The sequence below is a fragment of the Amphiprion ocellaris genome, chromosome 2 (genome assembly GCF_022539595.1).
Source record: "Amphiprion ocellaris isolate individual 3 ecotype Okinawa chromosome 2, ASM2253959v1, whole genome shotgun sequence".
Taxonomy (NCBI): Eukaryota; Metazoa; Chordata; class Actinopteri; family Pomacentridae; genus Amphiprion; species Amphiprion ocellaris.
Genome location: NC_072767.1, coordinates 22946758 through 22963291, shown reverse-complemented (window position 1 = coordinate 22963291; position 16534 = coordinate 22946758). Strand labels below are relative to the sequence as shown.

General features: G+C 39.2%; 1 protein-coding gene across 1 annotated transcript in view; it reads left to right on the top strand.

Moving 5' to 3' along the window:
- Positions 1-25: 25 nt before the first annotated feature.
- rab3ab (RAB3A, member RAS oncogene family, b) overlaps positions 26-16534 on the top strand; it is a 32110-nt gene continuing 15601 nt past the window's right edge. The window contains exons 1-2 of the mRNA XM_023278270.3: positions 26-109; positions 15228-15452. Of these exons, the coding sequence (XP_023134038.1) occupies positions 15228-15452 (225 nt within the window). The 5' untranslated portion in view covers positions 26-109. The remainder of the gene's footprint in view (positions 110-15227; positions 15453-16534) is intronic.

Below are 16534 nucleotides of genomic sequence, written 5' to 3'. Positions count from 1 at the left end.
ATTTTGGAATTGGTGTATGGATGCACTGGACCTCAGCCTCTCTTACTTGACAGCGGTGTTTCTGCGGTGCTGGACGCGGTGGATAGCAGCCGGATAGAAATCTATAAAGGTGGGTTTTCTGTCTTTAATAATCCGCTGCATGGGCATCAGATCGTACGTTTGTATTTAAATGTACAGTAAAAATATATTTGCCGTTCATGTCACCGCTTATTTTCAATAGCAAGCGACCGATTCCAGATTCCAGAGCCTTTGACATAAGATGCTGCCTTAACAGCTGTTTCCATTGTAAAAAGCAGAAAAGCCGTCATAGATGCAGCCTGTAAAATGCATGTTGATCCGTGTTCTGTGTGCGGATGGACGAAGGCTGCTGCTGCTTCAGTGGTCTGTGGTTTGACTCAGGGCCCGTCCTGCAGGGAAAAGGCGTTTCACACCGTCCGATGGCTGAAATCTAGAAAATGTATCCGACCGGGTCTGAGCAGGAACAATAGAATAAAATACAATCACTCACAGAGCAAACAACTGATGAGGTTAATCATATATATTATTTTTGACGTGCATATATACAATATTTCTAATAATATTTATTGAGAATGCTCGTGAAATAACCTAAGGTCACTATATGCTCAGTATTACTCCAAATATCAGGGTGATTATAGGAATATTGGTGTTTAATTCATGAAATGTGTCCTGCAATGAGCCAAATGGATCACTGTTGTGGTGTAGAGGTAAAACAATAATCCAGATGTTCATATGAACTGGCTGTTCATTCATTCATTCATGTTCAAACCAAAACTAACCATATTACATACAGACATCTGCACTACATGCAGAGAGAATGTTTTAATAGCACAGAGCAGCAAAGTATGCAGTATTTACAGAGAATATATAGTCGAGTATTGATGAATTTGTGTGCGCTCTGTGTGTGTGTGTGTGTGTGTGTGTGTGTGAGGGTGTAATGGCTCGCCTTTACTTCCACCTGCTGTTTTCAAAGCTTCACAGTTTTTTTTACAGCATTGACTGTCATCAGTTTGGTTGTTAAAATCAATATAATGCTCAATATGACAACACAAAAAGCGACATAGACTCTCAGATTTCAACTCCTCTTGCTTGCTTTCTTTTTTTCTTACCTACAATGATGTTTGAGAGTCTGAATCTGAGCTCTGGGTCTGCAAACCACATCTGCACGTCCTCGGCCGACAGAAAACTTACTGGCTGTTAGACCTGAAGGCAGAAGTGACGCATCTGCCGTGTCACATGGCAAAACACACATCCATGTTGCCTGTGACAAACACACTACGCTACCAAGCAGGATCAGACTCAACTGACACGTGGGGTTGAAGCTTTTTGGTAGATTCGAGACTTTTATTGTCCTGTGATTGTCTAAAACTGCTTCAGAGAATTTCAAGCGTAAGAAAATCAAAAAATCTCATGTACAAGCACAGCAAGCAGGCAGATTAAAAGCCCAAACTGTATGAATAATAGGAAAAAGCTATAATTCTGCACACTCTCACCATGTGGTCACAACTACTGGAAAGTAACACAAGAAAGCCTTCAATGCACAGTATACTAATAAATCTGTAAAAATTCTAAGAAAACACTTCGTGTAGTGCAGAAACAGGGAAGAAATATGTCAGACTGAAGGTAAATATTTCAATGATGAACCTGTTTGCAAACAGACACAAGGCTTTGTTTGCTGTCAAAACGTCCTGGATTCACCTGCAGACTAAAACAAACCCAAAACATCTCCTACATCCCGGCTGCTCTCTTCTCCTCGCTGCTCTTTGTGGAGAAAAAAAGAAGAAAAATGAAGACATGCTATTTTTAGCCTCCCCTCCTCTCATCTGCATCCCCACGCTTCCTAGAAAAAGGAGGCACGTGATTGGAGGAAAAGGGGAAAACGCCGTCTGAGGCAAAGCGGGAGCAGCTGAGTGACACCACTGCTGCCTGTTTTAGTGCAGAGTTATTGTTTCAGGCTGATAAGTAATACAAAAATCTGATGTTCTGCAGTGAAGAACTGACAGGATACTAGATTTAATTTAGCAGTTGCAGCAAATTTGTCTTATCAGCCGGTTAGTGTTTCACTGCTCCACTTTCAGAGTCCCACTTTAAAATGTTAGCATCAAGAAAGAGAAGAGCAGAGCAGCTGGTGAGGAAACCTGAAACACCAGAGGTTTGTTTAAGGGGTCAGAGGTCAAATGGATGCTGACTTTGCTCTAAACAACAGCAATAACCCAAACCCAAATAACCCAATTCAAAGTTTTACAAGCCTCCTGGCCCCTGTAGACTGAAATCAATCTGAGTGGTTTAGAATGAGAAGAGTTTTGCTGGAACATCCAGACATATTTGATCTAGTTAGATATGCTTCTGTCAATCTAGCGGCAGATAAATATGGCCTTTCTGCTTTCTACGCTTCTCGTTCTTGAGCGTAAAGAGTAAAAGTAGGAGTATATGCTGCAGAAGTACTCCATTACAAGTAAATATCATGCTTTTAACATTTAGCTCACAAATACTCTCTCTGCTGAATGTCAGTGGATTATTATAGGATTGCAGTTTTATTTTGATGCAGTAATCTGTACATTTATGGACTGTTTCATTCCAAATAATGTGTCATCGTGTTTTATGTGTGAAATCTAGTGAAGTTGAATTATAAAGTGTATTCAAATGGAAATACTATTTGTTCTAATGAAGGTTGATGTCAGGCAGTTTGAGTGATAACGTGGGATTGACCCCTGGATTAGGATGTGTTGATGTGTTGATGAAGTCTTTTCAGGGTACTTTGATGTATAACGGTGCTTAAGGAGAGCTAACAATAGAAGCAGAGGGATACGGCATGGCTGTAGTGCAGGAAAACGTTGTATAGCAGAAACACAGTGTTTGATTTGGAGATTTGGAGAATTTCTGTTTTTGGCTGCACATGTGATGACAGTGTGTGTTTGATGCTGAAGTTCACACTTCTCAATGATATCTGACTTTTTGCAGTTTTTTGATAAGTAGGGCTGTAAAATGATGAATATTTTCATTGTAGATGAATGAGTTTATTATTGTTTTGATAGTTCCTAAAACATCAGAAAACAATATTTTTTAAAAACATATGTCATCATTTGGCAGAACCCAAAGCAGCGTGCTCAGATCCCTTATTCTTGTTTGACTAAGAGTCCAAAACAAAAAGGTCAGATGAATGAATTTTTGTAGCTTTTACTGCTGCTCATCTGATACGTTCAGTTCAGCTGCTCCTTTGATATCAGGTTTGATGTGGAAATGTGAGTATCGAGCACCATGAACTCTGCTTTACACCCCGAGCCTGAGAGCTCTGCTTTAATTTTCAACCTGAGGTAAAACATCTCCAGATTCAGTAGCGGCTCCTGAACTATGGTATTTGAATATCGGTAAGTCTCCTCCAGCAGGTTAGATTGGGATATAAAGACCCCATCTGGTGAAAATCATTGTATCTACCTTGTTAACATGTCTGTATGGTGTTTTGTACTTGCCAGAAGACACATCATGAGAGAAATAAGACGTTAGCAGAGTTTCATACGTAACAGACCTAAGGAACCAATCCTGTCGATTTGCTGGATGGCACTTTTTGGATCACCTTTATTCTTCGGAATGGTTTTCCGGTTCGAACACCCGTCCATTCATTCTTTATGTATATACCATTTAATCCTCATTAGGGTCATGGACAGGCTGGAGTCCATCCCAGCTGACTTAAGGTGAAGGCAGGTGACATCCTGGACAGGTCACCAGTCTATCACAGGACTACATATACAGACAAACAATCACACTCACATTCACACCTACAGACAATCTAGAATCACCAATTAACCTCAGCATGTTTTTTTAAAGAACTTCAGCAAATCATGCCATTTTTACTTCCACAAACTGTAAATTAGAGAGTGAATAACAGACTTGCAGCGATGAGTCAGTGACATTGATTTTAATGAATCTGGTCTAAAAATACTAATCTGCAACTCCATCAATTTTGATGGCACAGAAATGAAGCACAACAAATGTTGCATCCATTTCAGTCGCCGTAGTACCAGCTGGCTTCTTCACTCAATGTGCCACGCTCGGCAAACTTGGGAACATGGCAGCAGTTTTATTTACAGATACAGATTAGTCACAGTGAGGAGTTTGTCATTCAGTTTAAGGACATTGATTTGATCATTTGGGTTACAGCTGAAAAGTTGTGGGAAAATTAAATGTTGAATTGCAGTTTTTCTGGAAGATATTGCCATTGATTTGTAATTTTTTAAGCCAATCATTTCAATATTCACCATGTAATAGACTTACAACACGTGATGGAGCGTTACCACGTGAGATAGCATCATCAGTGCTTTACTGGATTTGGAAAACCATTAACCTGACAGTTTAAATTCTGGGTCCTAAATTGCAGCCATTGCAGTTTACTAATGGCATTGTTTCAGTTTAGATTTGAAATTGATAAATTATTCAGCCCTAATTTTGGCCTCCTAACCCACCGTGTTGAAGCAGTATATAATCTGCTGAAGTGAAATCATCAAATCTGTTTTAACTAATCCCTCAGTATGATATCTTGGCTCTGTGTTGCCACAGATCAGGTGATCAGGTGAAGATGTGATCTCTGTGAGTTGTCTCAGTAACGGTGGGTGTTTGGCTGATCTGGGATCAGCTGTGGATTAGCTGTCAGTCTGCAGGAAGCCGGCCAGTTCTGATTAAATGAGCCTGACTAGCAGGCCACAGCAGCACTTAGCTCTGGATCAATCCATCTCCTGCAGGACGTCAATCTCCTTTAGGTGGCAGGTTTAGAGGCGAGCGCAGTGATGTCACCGTCCAGTGCTGAAACCAACAACTCTTAGTCGTGATTGGATCTGGATAAAAACAAATGAAAAACATTTCTTCTGGTTAGAGAGTGTGGCTTGAGAATCCAGGCAGTGTTGCAAGTGACAAAGTGCTCTTTAGCAAAGCAGAAAACCTCTATATACCTGCAGAGTTGCATGTTAGGTAGATAGTCTGCTCAAGTCAACCTTTAATGCTTCCTTTTACCGGTACATTGTCTTAGTTCCTCAGCCTGAGCTCACAAACACATAATAATCCAGTGTACTGACTTCAGATTTTTCAGTCACCGACTGCATCTTAAATCTAAAAGCCGCAGCAGTAACATTCTGTCTGTGACAGATTTCAGTATTATTTCATCCTTGTTATTATGAGCTTCCTCTGCCTGATAAAACATCCTCAGCAGCTACTGTCGGTGCCCATTTTGCTGTCTTCATCCAGCCTTGTTTGAACTCTCCAGTCATGTCCCTCCTGGCGTTCAGTGTCGCCTCAGTGACTCGTTTTCCCTCATCAGACCACTGGAGAAGATTTTAATCTCAAACTCAGTATGCTGGGACCTTAAACGTGGGTGTTGTGATGTCACTGTAAAATGCTATATTATAATTCATTTTTGCTGCTTTGAACTATTAAATTCACTTAAGTAAAACATGTTGCAGGGGAAAGAAGAGGGAAAAGAATCAATATTAATCAGTATGTGACGTACTCGATTGTTATTATTTCCTCAGGGTCAGAGTCCTTTATTTAGACTTTCAAACTATGTCGTAGTTCAGCGTCACGTTGCTGTTGGTATATTTAGAGATGCTAATTTGATAGTGACGATGATGATTAGAATGATGAGACGTTATTGATCCCTGTGGGGAAGCAGGGCCATGAGTCAGCACGTTCAGCAGACTAAAGGATGATACGCTCACGAATTCTGTATGAAATATTCTAATAGATGGAAATTCATAAAGGGAACTGAAAGAAGAGAAGAAGGCTCCAACGTATAATAGATGACATGGACTGAATTGTTAAAACAGTGTCATTAGCCTGTCATAAACAACTCTGTGTGCTTTTTTTTAATGCATTAAAAGGTAAAACTGAAGCAGCTAGCAGTTAATTCTGCAGCGGTTTTGATTACAGGTTAGCATTTACTGATTTTATTTTTAACAAAGTGCCAAAAATGGTTTGGTTGCAGATTCTCTAGTGTCTCTTTTATGACTATGAGCTGAATATCTTCAAGCTTATAGACTTCCGTTGGACGGTTGGTCATAAAAAAACAAATATCTGAAGATGTCACTTTGGGTCGTTGGATATAATGACGTGCATTTTTCTATATTTTTTAACATTATACAGACAAAGCGATTGACTATTTATTAATGAAAGAAACTGCTGCTTACAGCTGCAGTAACACAGATCAGAGGTCAGAGCAGTGGGCTTGTAAACTCTGGAGTTGTGCATTCAGAATTGTGAGTTGTTGCTGGGCACTCACTTCAACGAAATGCTAAACCCTGAATTGTTCAGTGTTTGAGTAGATGTAGTCTGACTCTTTAGATGTACACTTTATTTCCCATTTTACAAGTCTTTCTTTTCTGCTATATGCATGTTATCATTTTTGAAAAATCCTTCATCACAATAAATAACAGCAACAACCTGCAAGCAGTAACTTATAAACTGAAAATGGTGTTTTTTTATGTATTTATTTGCTTTTGGTGACTGAGTTGTTTTAATGACAGTGTAAATGTTCCAACAAAGCACTTCTCCTGTTGTTAGTTTGCAGGGACACCGTTGCTACATCCTGGGCTTAGCCCCTTCAAAGACTATTGTGATTGGTTTCAATAAATGCAAACAAGTTGCAGTGTTTTTCATCAAATCACAGAAAGATAATGAGCCATAGCCACACACCATTCTCCCCTGCTACTATGTGAGACTGCTGTACATGTAATCTGATGTAATATATCATATGATCCATTATACAATTTATTTAAATTATGCATTATATCAAACCCATTTGTTAGGTAAGTTCTTACAGTAAAGTACACCTGGGCTGGAGACAGTTTACTATCAAGTGTAAATGAAAGCAGCAGCAGCGTCCTGCAGGCTGAAATACATTTGTATAATGAGAATTTGTTAATTACTTTGAGATTAAGCACAGAAGCCTCAGTCCGTAAGCTTCTGTATCAAATTAGAGTGTAGTGAAGGTTAAACCAACTCTCTTCTCCGCGGCTAATCTCAGAGAAGCAGAGGAAAGGCAGCAGTTATCTCAGCACACCGACACACACAGCAGACACTCGACAGCCTCTTCTGAAAACCAACAAAAACCTGTGATAGTGTTCGACAACATCCAGACTTCCAGCGGTGCCTGATCATTTTTAACCTCCTCTAATCATGACTAGCGTTAACTGTCACGTGCTTACATTCATTTTGATGTGTTAGACCAACACCTTAAACAAGATATAAAACATATTTTAGATTTCAAACATTTAAAGGAAACAGTAGAAAAAATGTAGAAGGTCACAGCATGAACACAGAGGAAGCAAATACTCCTGAAGTGGTGAATAACTTTGACAGATCAGTGTATTATTTTTTTGTGGAAAGTTGTCTAAAGTGACTGTAAGATCTCGATATGATTATCTCTTTCAAAGTGTAGAACTTGCTCTAATTTCCTGATGTGCTATCAATGTGACACCGCTGACTCAGCTCGAATAAAGCCGTCGATAAAAAGCACATGCAGAAATATCTGCAGAGCTGAGCAGACACTTTGGTGCAACAGTGACACAAGTAGATACATTTTTAATAAGGCTGGCCAAAGTGGAAATCGAACACCAAACCCCGACTGTGATCAAGTGTGATCTCACTTCCAGCAGGCTGGTTGGAGTCGGGGAAACGTGATTGTGACATGTTGAATTTGGCTGGTGTTTCAGTTCAGCATCAAATAGAGTGAGAACAACATTAAAGATAAGTCTAAAGATAGTCTGTGGAATTTTAGGTGTTTTGTTTTAGTCTTGTGAGGTGTTATTTCAGATTTTCCCACTTGAAATCATTATTATACACCTCAGGTTGATGTGTTAGTCGGTGTGTTTTCATCCGTCTGTTTCAAGCGTTTTCAATTTTCTCATAAAACCTGAGAAGCAATGCAGCAAAAATACAAATCAAAATGTTAAGAAAGTGAAAAAAATGATTAATGAATGTGCTAGTTTCATTTCAAATTTCCATCACGTTTCCTTATTCTTCAGGTGTCACAGCTGTTTATCTGTGTTTATCATATTCCATTTCCATTTGCTAATATTTGAATCAATTACCATGTAGTTAAATATGAGCATTTGGCATGTATAAAAGAGTTGGATTCCCTTTTGCTGCAAAGAGTATTCAAAGTGAACACCAGCCTCCATTAACGTGGTGACAGTTTGCAGGTCTGTCGTCCTTTAAATGCTCCTGCAAGGAATTGTGGGATGGCATTATCTGCTTGCCTTTAGCGTAGCCTTGTGTTTGTTAAAGGTGACAGGACAGGCAGCACCGGACTTCTGTGCTGTTTGATAAACGTGGCTCAGTGTGTCTCCTTCAGTCCCTCTGTTTGCTCTCATTCAGTAGGTGTGGATTATGCTCTCGCCCTCAGTGAGTCACACTGCAGTCCTCTCGCTGTGACTGAGCCTCGGGTTTTCAGGCGTTTGAGAGGAAAACATTATTAAATATCACCTGAGTTCAGCAGCATCAGCCTCACCTAAAAGTGAACTGAGGGAAATGATGCAGAGTTCAGTTAAAAGGCGCAGAGATGCTGTAGAGGCATTAATGTTAATGAACCTCTGTGATACAGTGACGTCGGAGAGCAGGGATTTGGTGGCACGTTTTTTTGATGTGTCGGCTGTAGAGTCCTGCAGATTTAAAATGAAGTTGTGAGTTCAAATCTCCAATTATCAGTTTAAATTTAGAGGTTCTTGTATCTGTATCAGATGAACTATGTAGCTGTTGTTGCCCTTTTTATACACGACCTTCCCCAATTTAAAGGAGAGAAAGAAGTTTGACATTTAAATAAAAAGTTTTACAATTGTGGTGCAGTATCCTTTCCAGTCTACATCAGCAGACTGTTAATTGGCGCAGTATATTTCCTGAGTGTAACCCTTAAGATCTGTATTGCTAACAGCTTTTTCTTTTTCTGTGTTGGAAGCTTTTTGTTCTCAGTCTGATTCACGACTTTAGCTAGACAACTGACCGAGCTATACAGCTACACTTAACTAGAAAATGAAAAGCTCTGGTTGTCTTTTCATTATATTTGTTTTTGGTTAATTCTTCTGCAGGATTGTCCTAAATTAAGGGGCCACTTAAACACGACCATCCTGGAAGACTGTGGACTTTTAAGTTCTTATTTTGTCTGACTTCACAGTGTGTTATGCTGAGAAACACTGGACATTTTAAGCATTTTCCTGATGCAGTATTATCGTTTTTCGACTGACTGTTACATGCCATGCGTCACACATAAGGGTCACGCCTTGGGGACATGCACGGACAACTCTGGAAGTTATGGACACATAGTTGTTTTTATTTTTATATATATTTCATACATACACAGATTGGTCTCTATGCGTTCCACACGTACACAAAACTGCTCATGTAGTGTAATTTCGGGCTGCCCACAGGCATCCAAAAAAGGGTCCACGCAAACTGTTTGGGGTAAAGGCAAATGACAAAATTTACATCACTTGGACCGTAGAGGACCCTTGTGTGGCCGCAAATGCAAAAAGTATAAGGCCTTGGTTATAGCGTGCACTCAGACCCTAGCTGACCCTTGCATACTCACACAACTGAAAGCGTATCACAGTCTTTAAGCCTTGTTATAAAAAAAAAAAAATCTCTTGAGGAAGCACAGGGACAGCTGTAGACACCACATATACACTACCAGTCAAAAGTTTGGACACACCTTCTCATTTTTTGGTTTTTCTTTATTTTCATGACTATTTCCATTGTAGATTCTCACTGAAGGCATCAAAACTTTGAATGAACACATATGGATGTAGTAAACAAAAAAGCGTGAAACGAGTCAAAACATTTTTTATATTTTGATTCTTCAAAATAGCCACCCTTTGCTTTGATTACTGCTTTGCACACTCTTAGCATTCTCTCCATGAGCTTCATGAGGTAGTCACCTGAAATGGTTTTCCAGCAGTCTCAAAGGAGCTCCCAGAGATGCTGAGCACTTCTTGGCCCCTTTGTCTGCACTCTGAGGTCCATCTCATCTAAAATCATCTGGATTGGGTTTAGGTCAGGTGACTGTAGAGGCCAGGTCATGTGATGCAGCACTCCATCACTCTCCTACTTGGTCAAATAGTCCTTACACAGCCTAGAGGTGTGTTTGGGGTCATTGTCCTGTTGAAGAAAAAAATGATGGTTGACAGTACTGCCAAGCATACACACTACTGTCCATACATTGTAGTCACTGTGCAGATTGCCCATGCAGACATAGACTCTGGGCTGCACATAGACGTCCAAAAAAGGGTTCATGTCGACTTTCATGGACTTGGGCAGAAGATGAAATTTACATCATGTGGACCCTCACATACCCACAGATGGTTCAAATGTAAAGCCTTTAATAAACTCCGCTATAGACACCACATGGACAGTCGCGGATGCCACAGATGTATAGTTGTTGCTATTATACTACTTTCTAGTTTGTTTGAAGTCCATTGTGAGGACTGTGTTTCTTACATGTACAATAATTTGCATCTTTGTAGTCTTTCCAGAAACACTACTGTCAAGCAGCACACTATTGCCTTTGTAATGTAAAGGTCAGCCAGACTGTCTTTATGGACACATATTTTAGGCTTTGGGTGTTTGAAATTGATGAAATTTACATCACACGGACTCTCACATATTTGCAGAGGTGCGAAATATAACACTGGCCTTATGCTCTTTCAAAAATAGTTTCAGAATAAAGCATTTCTCTCAGGTGTTTTTGATTTTTCAGTCACACTGCACACCATCACCAAAGTCGGTCGAAATAAATTAGTAAAGCAAATATTTTCAGATTTGAGCTAATACTTGGATCTTATAAAAATGCTTTAAAAACAACAGTGAACATTAAATGCTTTATTTGCAACTCACAAAATCCAATCAAACACTTCATTTACAGCCATGATCATTTCTCAATAATTCCTTTTTCAGTATCTTATGAAGAAAAATAGTTATATAACATATTCACTGTAATTCATGTAGACTTGAAGATACACAGAAGCTGCACGGCCGCAGATTTGCGAGGAATTACTGACGTCACAGGCAGAGCAGAAGATATCATCAAGCAAATAGAAATCGACAGTCAGGCAGCCGCTGCAGAAGAATCCTGTTTGCACAAATTAGACCGGAGATTATCAACAGTTTTCGGAGCGATTTCTGCGTCTGTGAACATCACTGCATTTCCGTTTCACTCTGACTCCCATCTTGCACCACCTGCTCAGCCCCTCTTAGCATAACAAACCATCGATGTGTTGAGGAAGGGTCGGTGCTTCTTCATTATTTAACAAGCATCTCTCTGTACCTTCATGTAAGCTGATAGGCCCGAGCTGTGAGGAGGGTGCAGTTGTTTTGTTTGTGCTTTATTCCCTGAGAGTTCTAGTGTTGCACTGCAGCCGAGCCGAGATAACAGGCTAAATATAGAGCCGGGCGCAGGGACTCTGAGTCCTGTGGGCTAAAGTCATTGTGTTCTCAAGAGTCGACAAGGTTTCCTGAATTCTTTTGGGTTTTGTAGCCTTGAATCCTTCGTGGGCTGGCACTGCTTTTAGTGCAGTTACATACCAGCAAATGTTGAGTTCAGCTGCTGTTTGTTGGATTTCTAGTGTGTCTGAATGTTCAGCTACTTGTTCTCAGTTTGGGATCTATTGTCTGACTTCCCAAATGGCTGCCATCTGAATATTCCTGTAAATTGATAATGAGCTTGTTTTAATATTTTTGTTGAAGTATTTTGAGAATCACTGTAGTAAACTGCAGAACAGATGATTCCTATTATCCTCTTCCCATCTCTGGATACATGTTTTCCTTTTGTTTTCTTCTTGCTTCCTCTCAATAGTACAGTTCCATATCTTTTTTGTTTTGGCATTTTTGATAAAACCATTCATCATCAGAAATAATATATAGAAAAAAGCGATCTGGGGTTTAGTGTTGTACATTTTGGCTTTGTTGAATGACTTAACACAGTGTCTTAAGCTCCTAAAACATCAACAGAGTCAAAGGCAGTTTAAGGAAAATTTGCATTTTGGGCTATTTTTTTAAAAAAATTCAATTAGACTTTTTGTCATTCAAACATTTCAAGTCCTTCAAAATATGAGTCATCACTTCAGTTTCACCAGAATGGCACACCTTATTTTATTTAACTATCTTGTCTTCCTGATAACTGTTCTTCGCCATCCTGATGACTGCAGGATAATACTGAAGGACAGTTGTTCTAAGCAGGCTGCATGCTTATTTTAGGTCTTTTACTGAAGCTCATACTGTTCTGCATCCTGCTGTGTGTGTACAACATTAGCGATATCGACCATGACAACAAACATCTACAGCTCTCCAAAACAATTAACTCAATTTGAATTCAAATTTGACTGAAACTGAACACACAAGACTTTTGTAGCAAACTTCACAGCAGACCCCCCAGCTGAACTTTCCAATTGGGAAACTGACCTACCATGCTTGTATGTGAGTGTGTAGGCTGAATCTAAAGTTACTGCTGTCATATACTTACTTCTCTTTGGTGTCATCGTAGGTGTAGATGTCATGCTACATCTTTAATAGACTGTAACTTAAGCTGAAAGCATGACACTCCTGCCATGAAGGACTCATCATCAGCATTTGCAGAAACACAGACCAGTCAAGTCCAGATCTCTCTGATCTCTCTGGGCTTGACTGGTCTGCCTCCATCAGATGGTAGCACTACAAAGAAACTCATGTCAGAGACAGACCACTGTAAATGACGGTATCAAGACAGAGATACTGCCTTTCACTCCTTCATACTCCTCAACATCTATTCGAAACTGTCCAGTAGTATTTATTCTGGACTGAATGTAGATAAATCCTTCATATCCCAACACCACACACTCCCTCTTTCAAAGCAAGTTAAACAAATTCTAAGATAGTGTTTGACCTGTAGTATTTTCTTTTCCTTTATTTCAAAGATGTTTAGTGGCAGAAAACTTCAAAAACAAAACTGAACTTTACTGGGCGTCACAAAAGATTCCTGAGTGAATTCACCAGTTGTGCCACCTTACACTGTATGTATGCAGTATATAGGTTAAGGGTTAACCCTATATACACTCACTGACCACTTTATCAGCAGCACCTATAAAATCTAATGCAATTTATTTGTCAGCTCTTCCATAAATTCTACTTCTATAAACATTCTACATTTTCAGTTTGTGGTGACGTCAAAAAAACGGATGATTCTACCTTATGTTTATTATTAAAATTGTAGTGGGTGCTAATAGTGTGCTGGATTGCAATACATTTAAAAACATTTCTAATATTTTATCATACCCCACTCACGTACAGGAGCAGGGCAGCGATAGATTACATTTACAGTTTTATCTAGTCAGACATTGTTGTTTTAATTGTGATGTATCGTGTAGATTGCTGCCAATAAAGCTGAATCTTAAGATATCTATTTTTAAATTATAAAATCATCAATGCCTAATAATCTATGGACTCTGATAAAATGGAAGTTGTGATTTTTTTTGTAAGTATAAGTCCTGCTGTTGCAATTTTGCAACAGTTCACATAATCTAACAAAACAATAAAAGAAAAATCCTCATTATCTTCTTGATGTTGCCTAACAACAGTTAAAAAAGGGGGAAAAATTCATATCTAGACACAAACCCTGGTACACGCATATGTTGCATCAGTTCTTAATGGATAAAAATACATTTCCATCTGGCGAGTATAAAACTCCAAACTAACATAAGGTTCATGCTGAATTATTCCTCGCACACCCACAGCTCATTGTGACTGATTGCCTCCAACATTTCACACTGAGGAAAACTCACATGGGTCTTCTGTTTTCCCCCGACGTTGCAATATGCCGCTTTGATTAATTTCCATGAAGCAAATGTGCAACATTTAGGCCCAGTAGTTAATCACCATCATCCGTTATACTGAGTGTAACAGATGCTGACAGAATCTCAACTATTGTCTAAACCCTCATTAAATGAATGACCTTTTCTGTGTGAAACAGCTCCTCTGCTGTTTTTTAAGGGTTTCCTCTGTTTGGTTTCTATTAGGAGATGATCATTAATTTAACATTCTGTCCAGATTTACATTAGGAGCTCCAGCTAAGGCCAGATGAAGGTTTGAAATGCCTGCAGGTTTCAGAAGCAACTTATCACTGCATGAGATTGCATGAGTCCTATGAGCTGGTACGTCAGCTTGTGACTCAATTCCTCAACACCAAAGGGGTTCAAACTTTTGATAAAGGTAAAATGTGTCACAAAATACTACTATAAATGAAGCAGTGTGATGCCACAGAGATGTCCCAGCCTGTTAATCATATTCTCTAGGTGTAAGGACACATCAAAAATCACATAATTTCTATATTTTTTTCAGTGGAAGAGAAGTGAAAAAAATGACAATTTCCACTAAAGTTGTGACTCATATCACAATATCTGTCAACACAATCACAACAGGATTTTTTGGGGGGGCAAATCATTCAGTCCTAGTTCAAACTATGCAGTTCATACTACATACGCATGTTGTCCAAATCCCACATCTTACAGCTCAGATCACCAAGATTCCTCTATCATCGTCCTATTTGTTTTTTCATTTTATCATGTTGTTCATAAAATGCTCTGAAATCCTTTGCTGCACAGATATATCCATAGCTTGTTTATTTTTAGCAAGCAGTCCATAATCCAAATATGATAAATTTAGAGACAAGAGAACAACTTGAAAAATGATCATCAACGCTGTTTATTTTCATAACAATCAACAAATCACTGCAGCTCTGCTCCGACTATACACATCTTATACAAAGGCTTATTGAAAGGTTCATAAGATCATCTGGTTTGTCTGTGCAGCCTCACCTTACATGCAGTCTATCTTCCTAACTGACTACTACTTGCTGATATCCATCTGTAGCTATGTCTATATCTAACTCTACTATGCGTCAATTTTCTCTCATCTCGGTGTTTCTGTTGCTCATAATTTTTGTACTTTCTATATAAAAATTCTTTTTGTAAAGTCCTTCTTTAATTGAAATCAACTCACAGTGTCACATATCTGTAGCACGCATCTCAGCATGGACTTTCTAACCTTGAAACTTTTAGTGCCTCATTCTAAAAAGTTTTTTAAAGGCGGATCGAAGAGAGATTTCTAATTGGCATTTCAGAAAAGGTTACTGCCATCTATTAAAAAGCCGCTCCACACGTTGAGGTCACCCCAGCCATTTGATTAAAGTTTGTTTCTGTCCACAGATGGCCTCGGCTACAGCGACCTACGGGCAGAAGGAGTCTTCGGACCAGAACTTTGACTATATGTTCAAGATCCTCATCATCGGCAACAGCAGTGTGGGCAAAACCTCCTTCTTGTTCCGCTACGCCGACGACTCCTTCACACCGGCCTTCGTCAGCACGGTGGGCATAGACTTCAAGGTGAAGACCATCTACAGGAATGACAAGAGGATCAAACTGCAGATCTGGGTAAGATGAGACGTGCCGCGTTTTTAGGAAGGAAGAAAATGAAATAAAGTCTTACATTTAGATATAGATGAGTAAATGAGGAAGTTTTTTTTGCAGACTAATAGATGTAATAAATCTCAAGTTAAAGTATACTCCTCCTCTTGTCTTCTGCATTGCATTGTGGGAAAATCAACAGCACGCTTGCAAATCAGCTACACTTGGTTTCGATATTGTCTTTTATTTGCACATACTACACTCTCGAAACCTGCTTACAATTAGTTTGCTGTATGGATCTGAGTCACGTCATCAGACTTGCCTTACAGAAAATGTTTTTCTCAGTAAAGATTAAATGCATCTAGCTGTCAGTTCTACAACTAAAAAGCATCCTTTGTTTTTTCACCTATTTCACCTATTTCACCTATTTCGGAGAACATGGATGTCTCCTCCTGATTTTGGCACCAATTTAGGATTTAGGAGGCGGCATCCAACAATCTGTGCAACTTTACACAGATAATCTGACTTTCACATGGCACCTAAATCTAAAATTCCCAGGTCACGTGTATGGAGCCTCTTTCTTTTTTCTTTCTTTACACAACTATTTCTGTCAGTGCAAAGCCATGAATAGCTTCCAGGAAGGATACATTTCAACAGTATTTAAGCCACTATGATGGCAGCCATTCAGTGTGGTTGTTTGGAACAACTATAGTCACTTGTGTGTGTGTGTTTGTTTGTTGGCATGTTGGACAAACTAGTTAGTTTTGAGAATCATCCGTTCTCTGCTATATCTGAAGGGTGTTTCAAAATGCAGGACCAGAAGGTGATGCTATATCCTTGTGACATTCTCTTGAGACCCTAAAATACAGCCTGAATATTAGATTTTGGAATATTTACAAGTGTTATGATGGGTTCTGGTAATAGAGCAAATAAAATTTTAAAAGATGTTTCATAAAATGTTCAGCCGACTTATCTGCTGCTCTGTGATGCAGCTTTATCATGTGAACTGTTCTCATGTTGCAGTGAACACACTCGCCTCCACTGCAGCCTGATTGCCCAGACCCAGCAGAATAAATTAGAACAGATGCCATAACAAGACAACAAATACA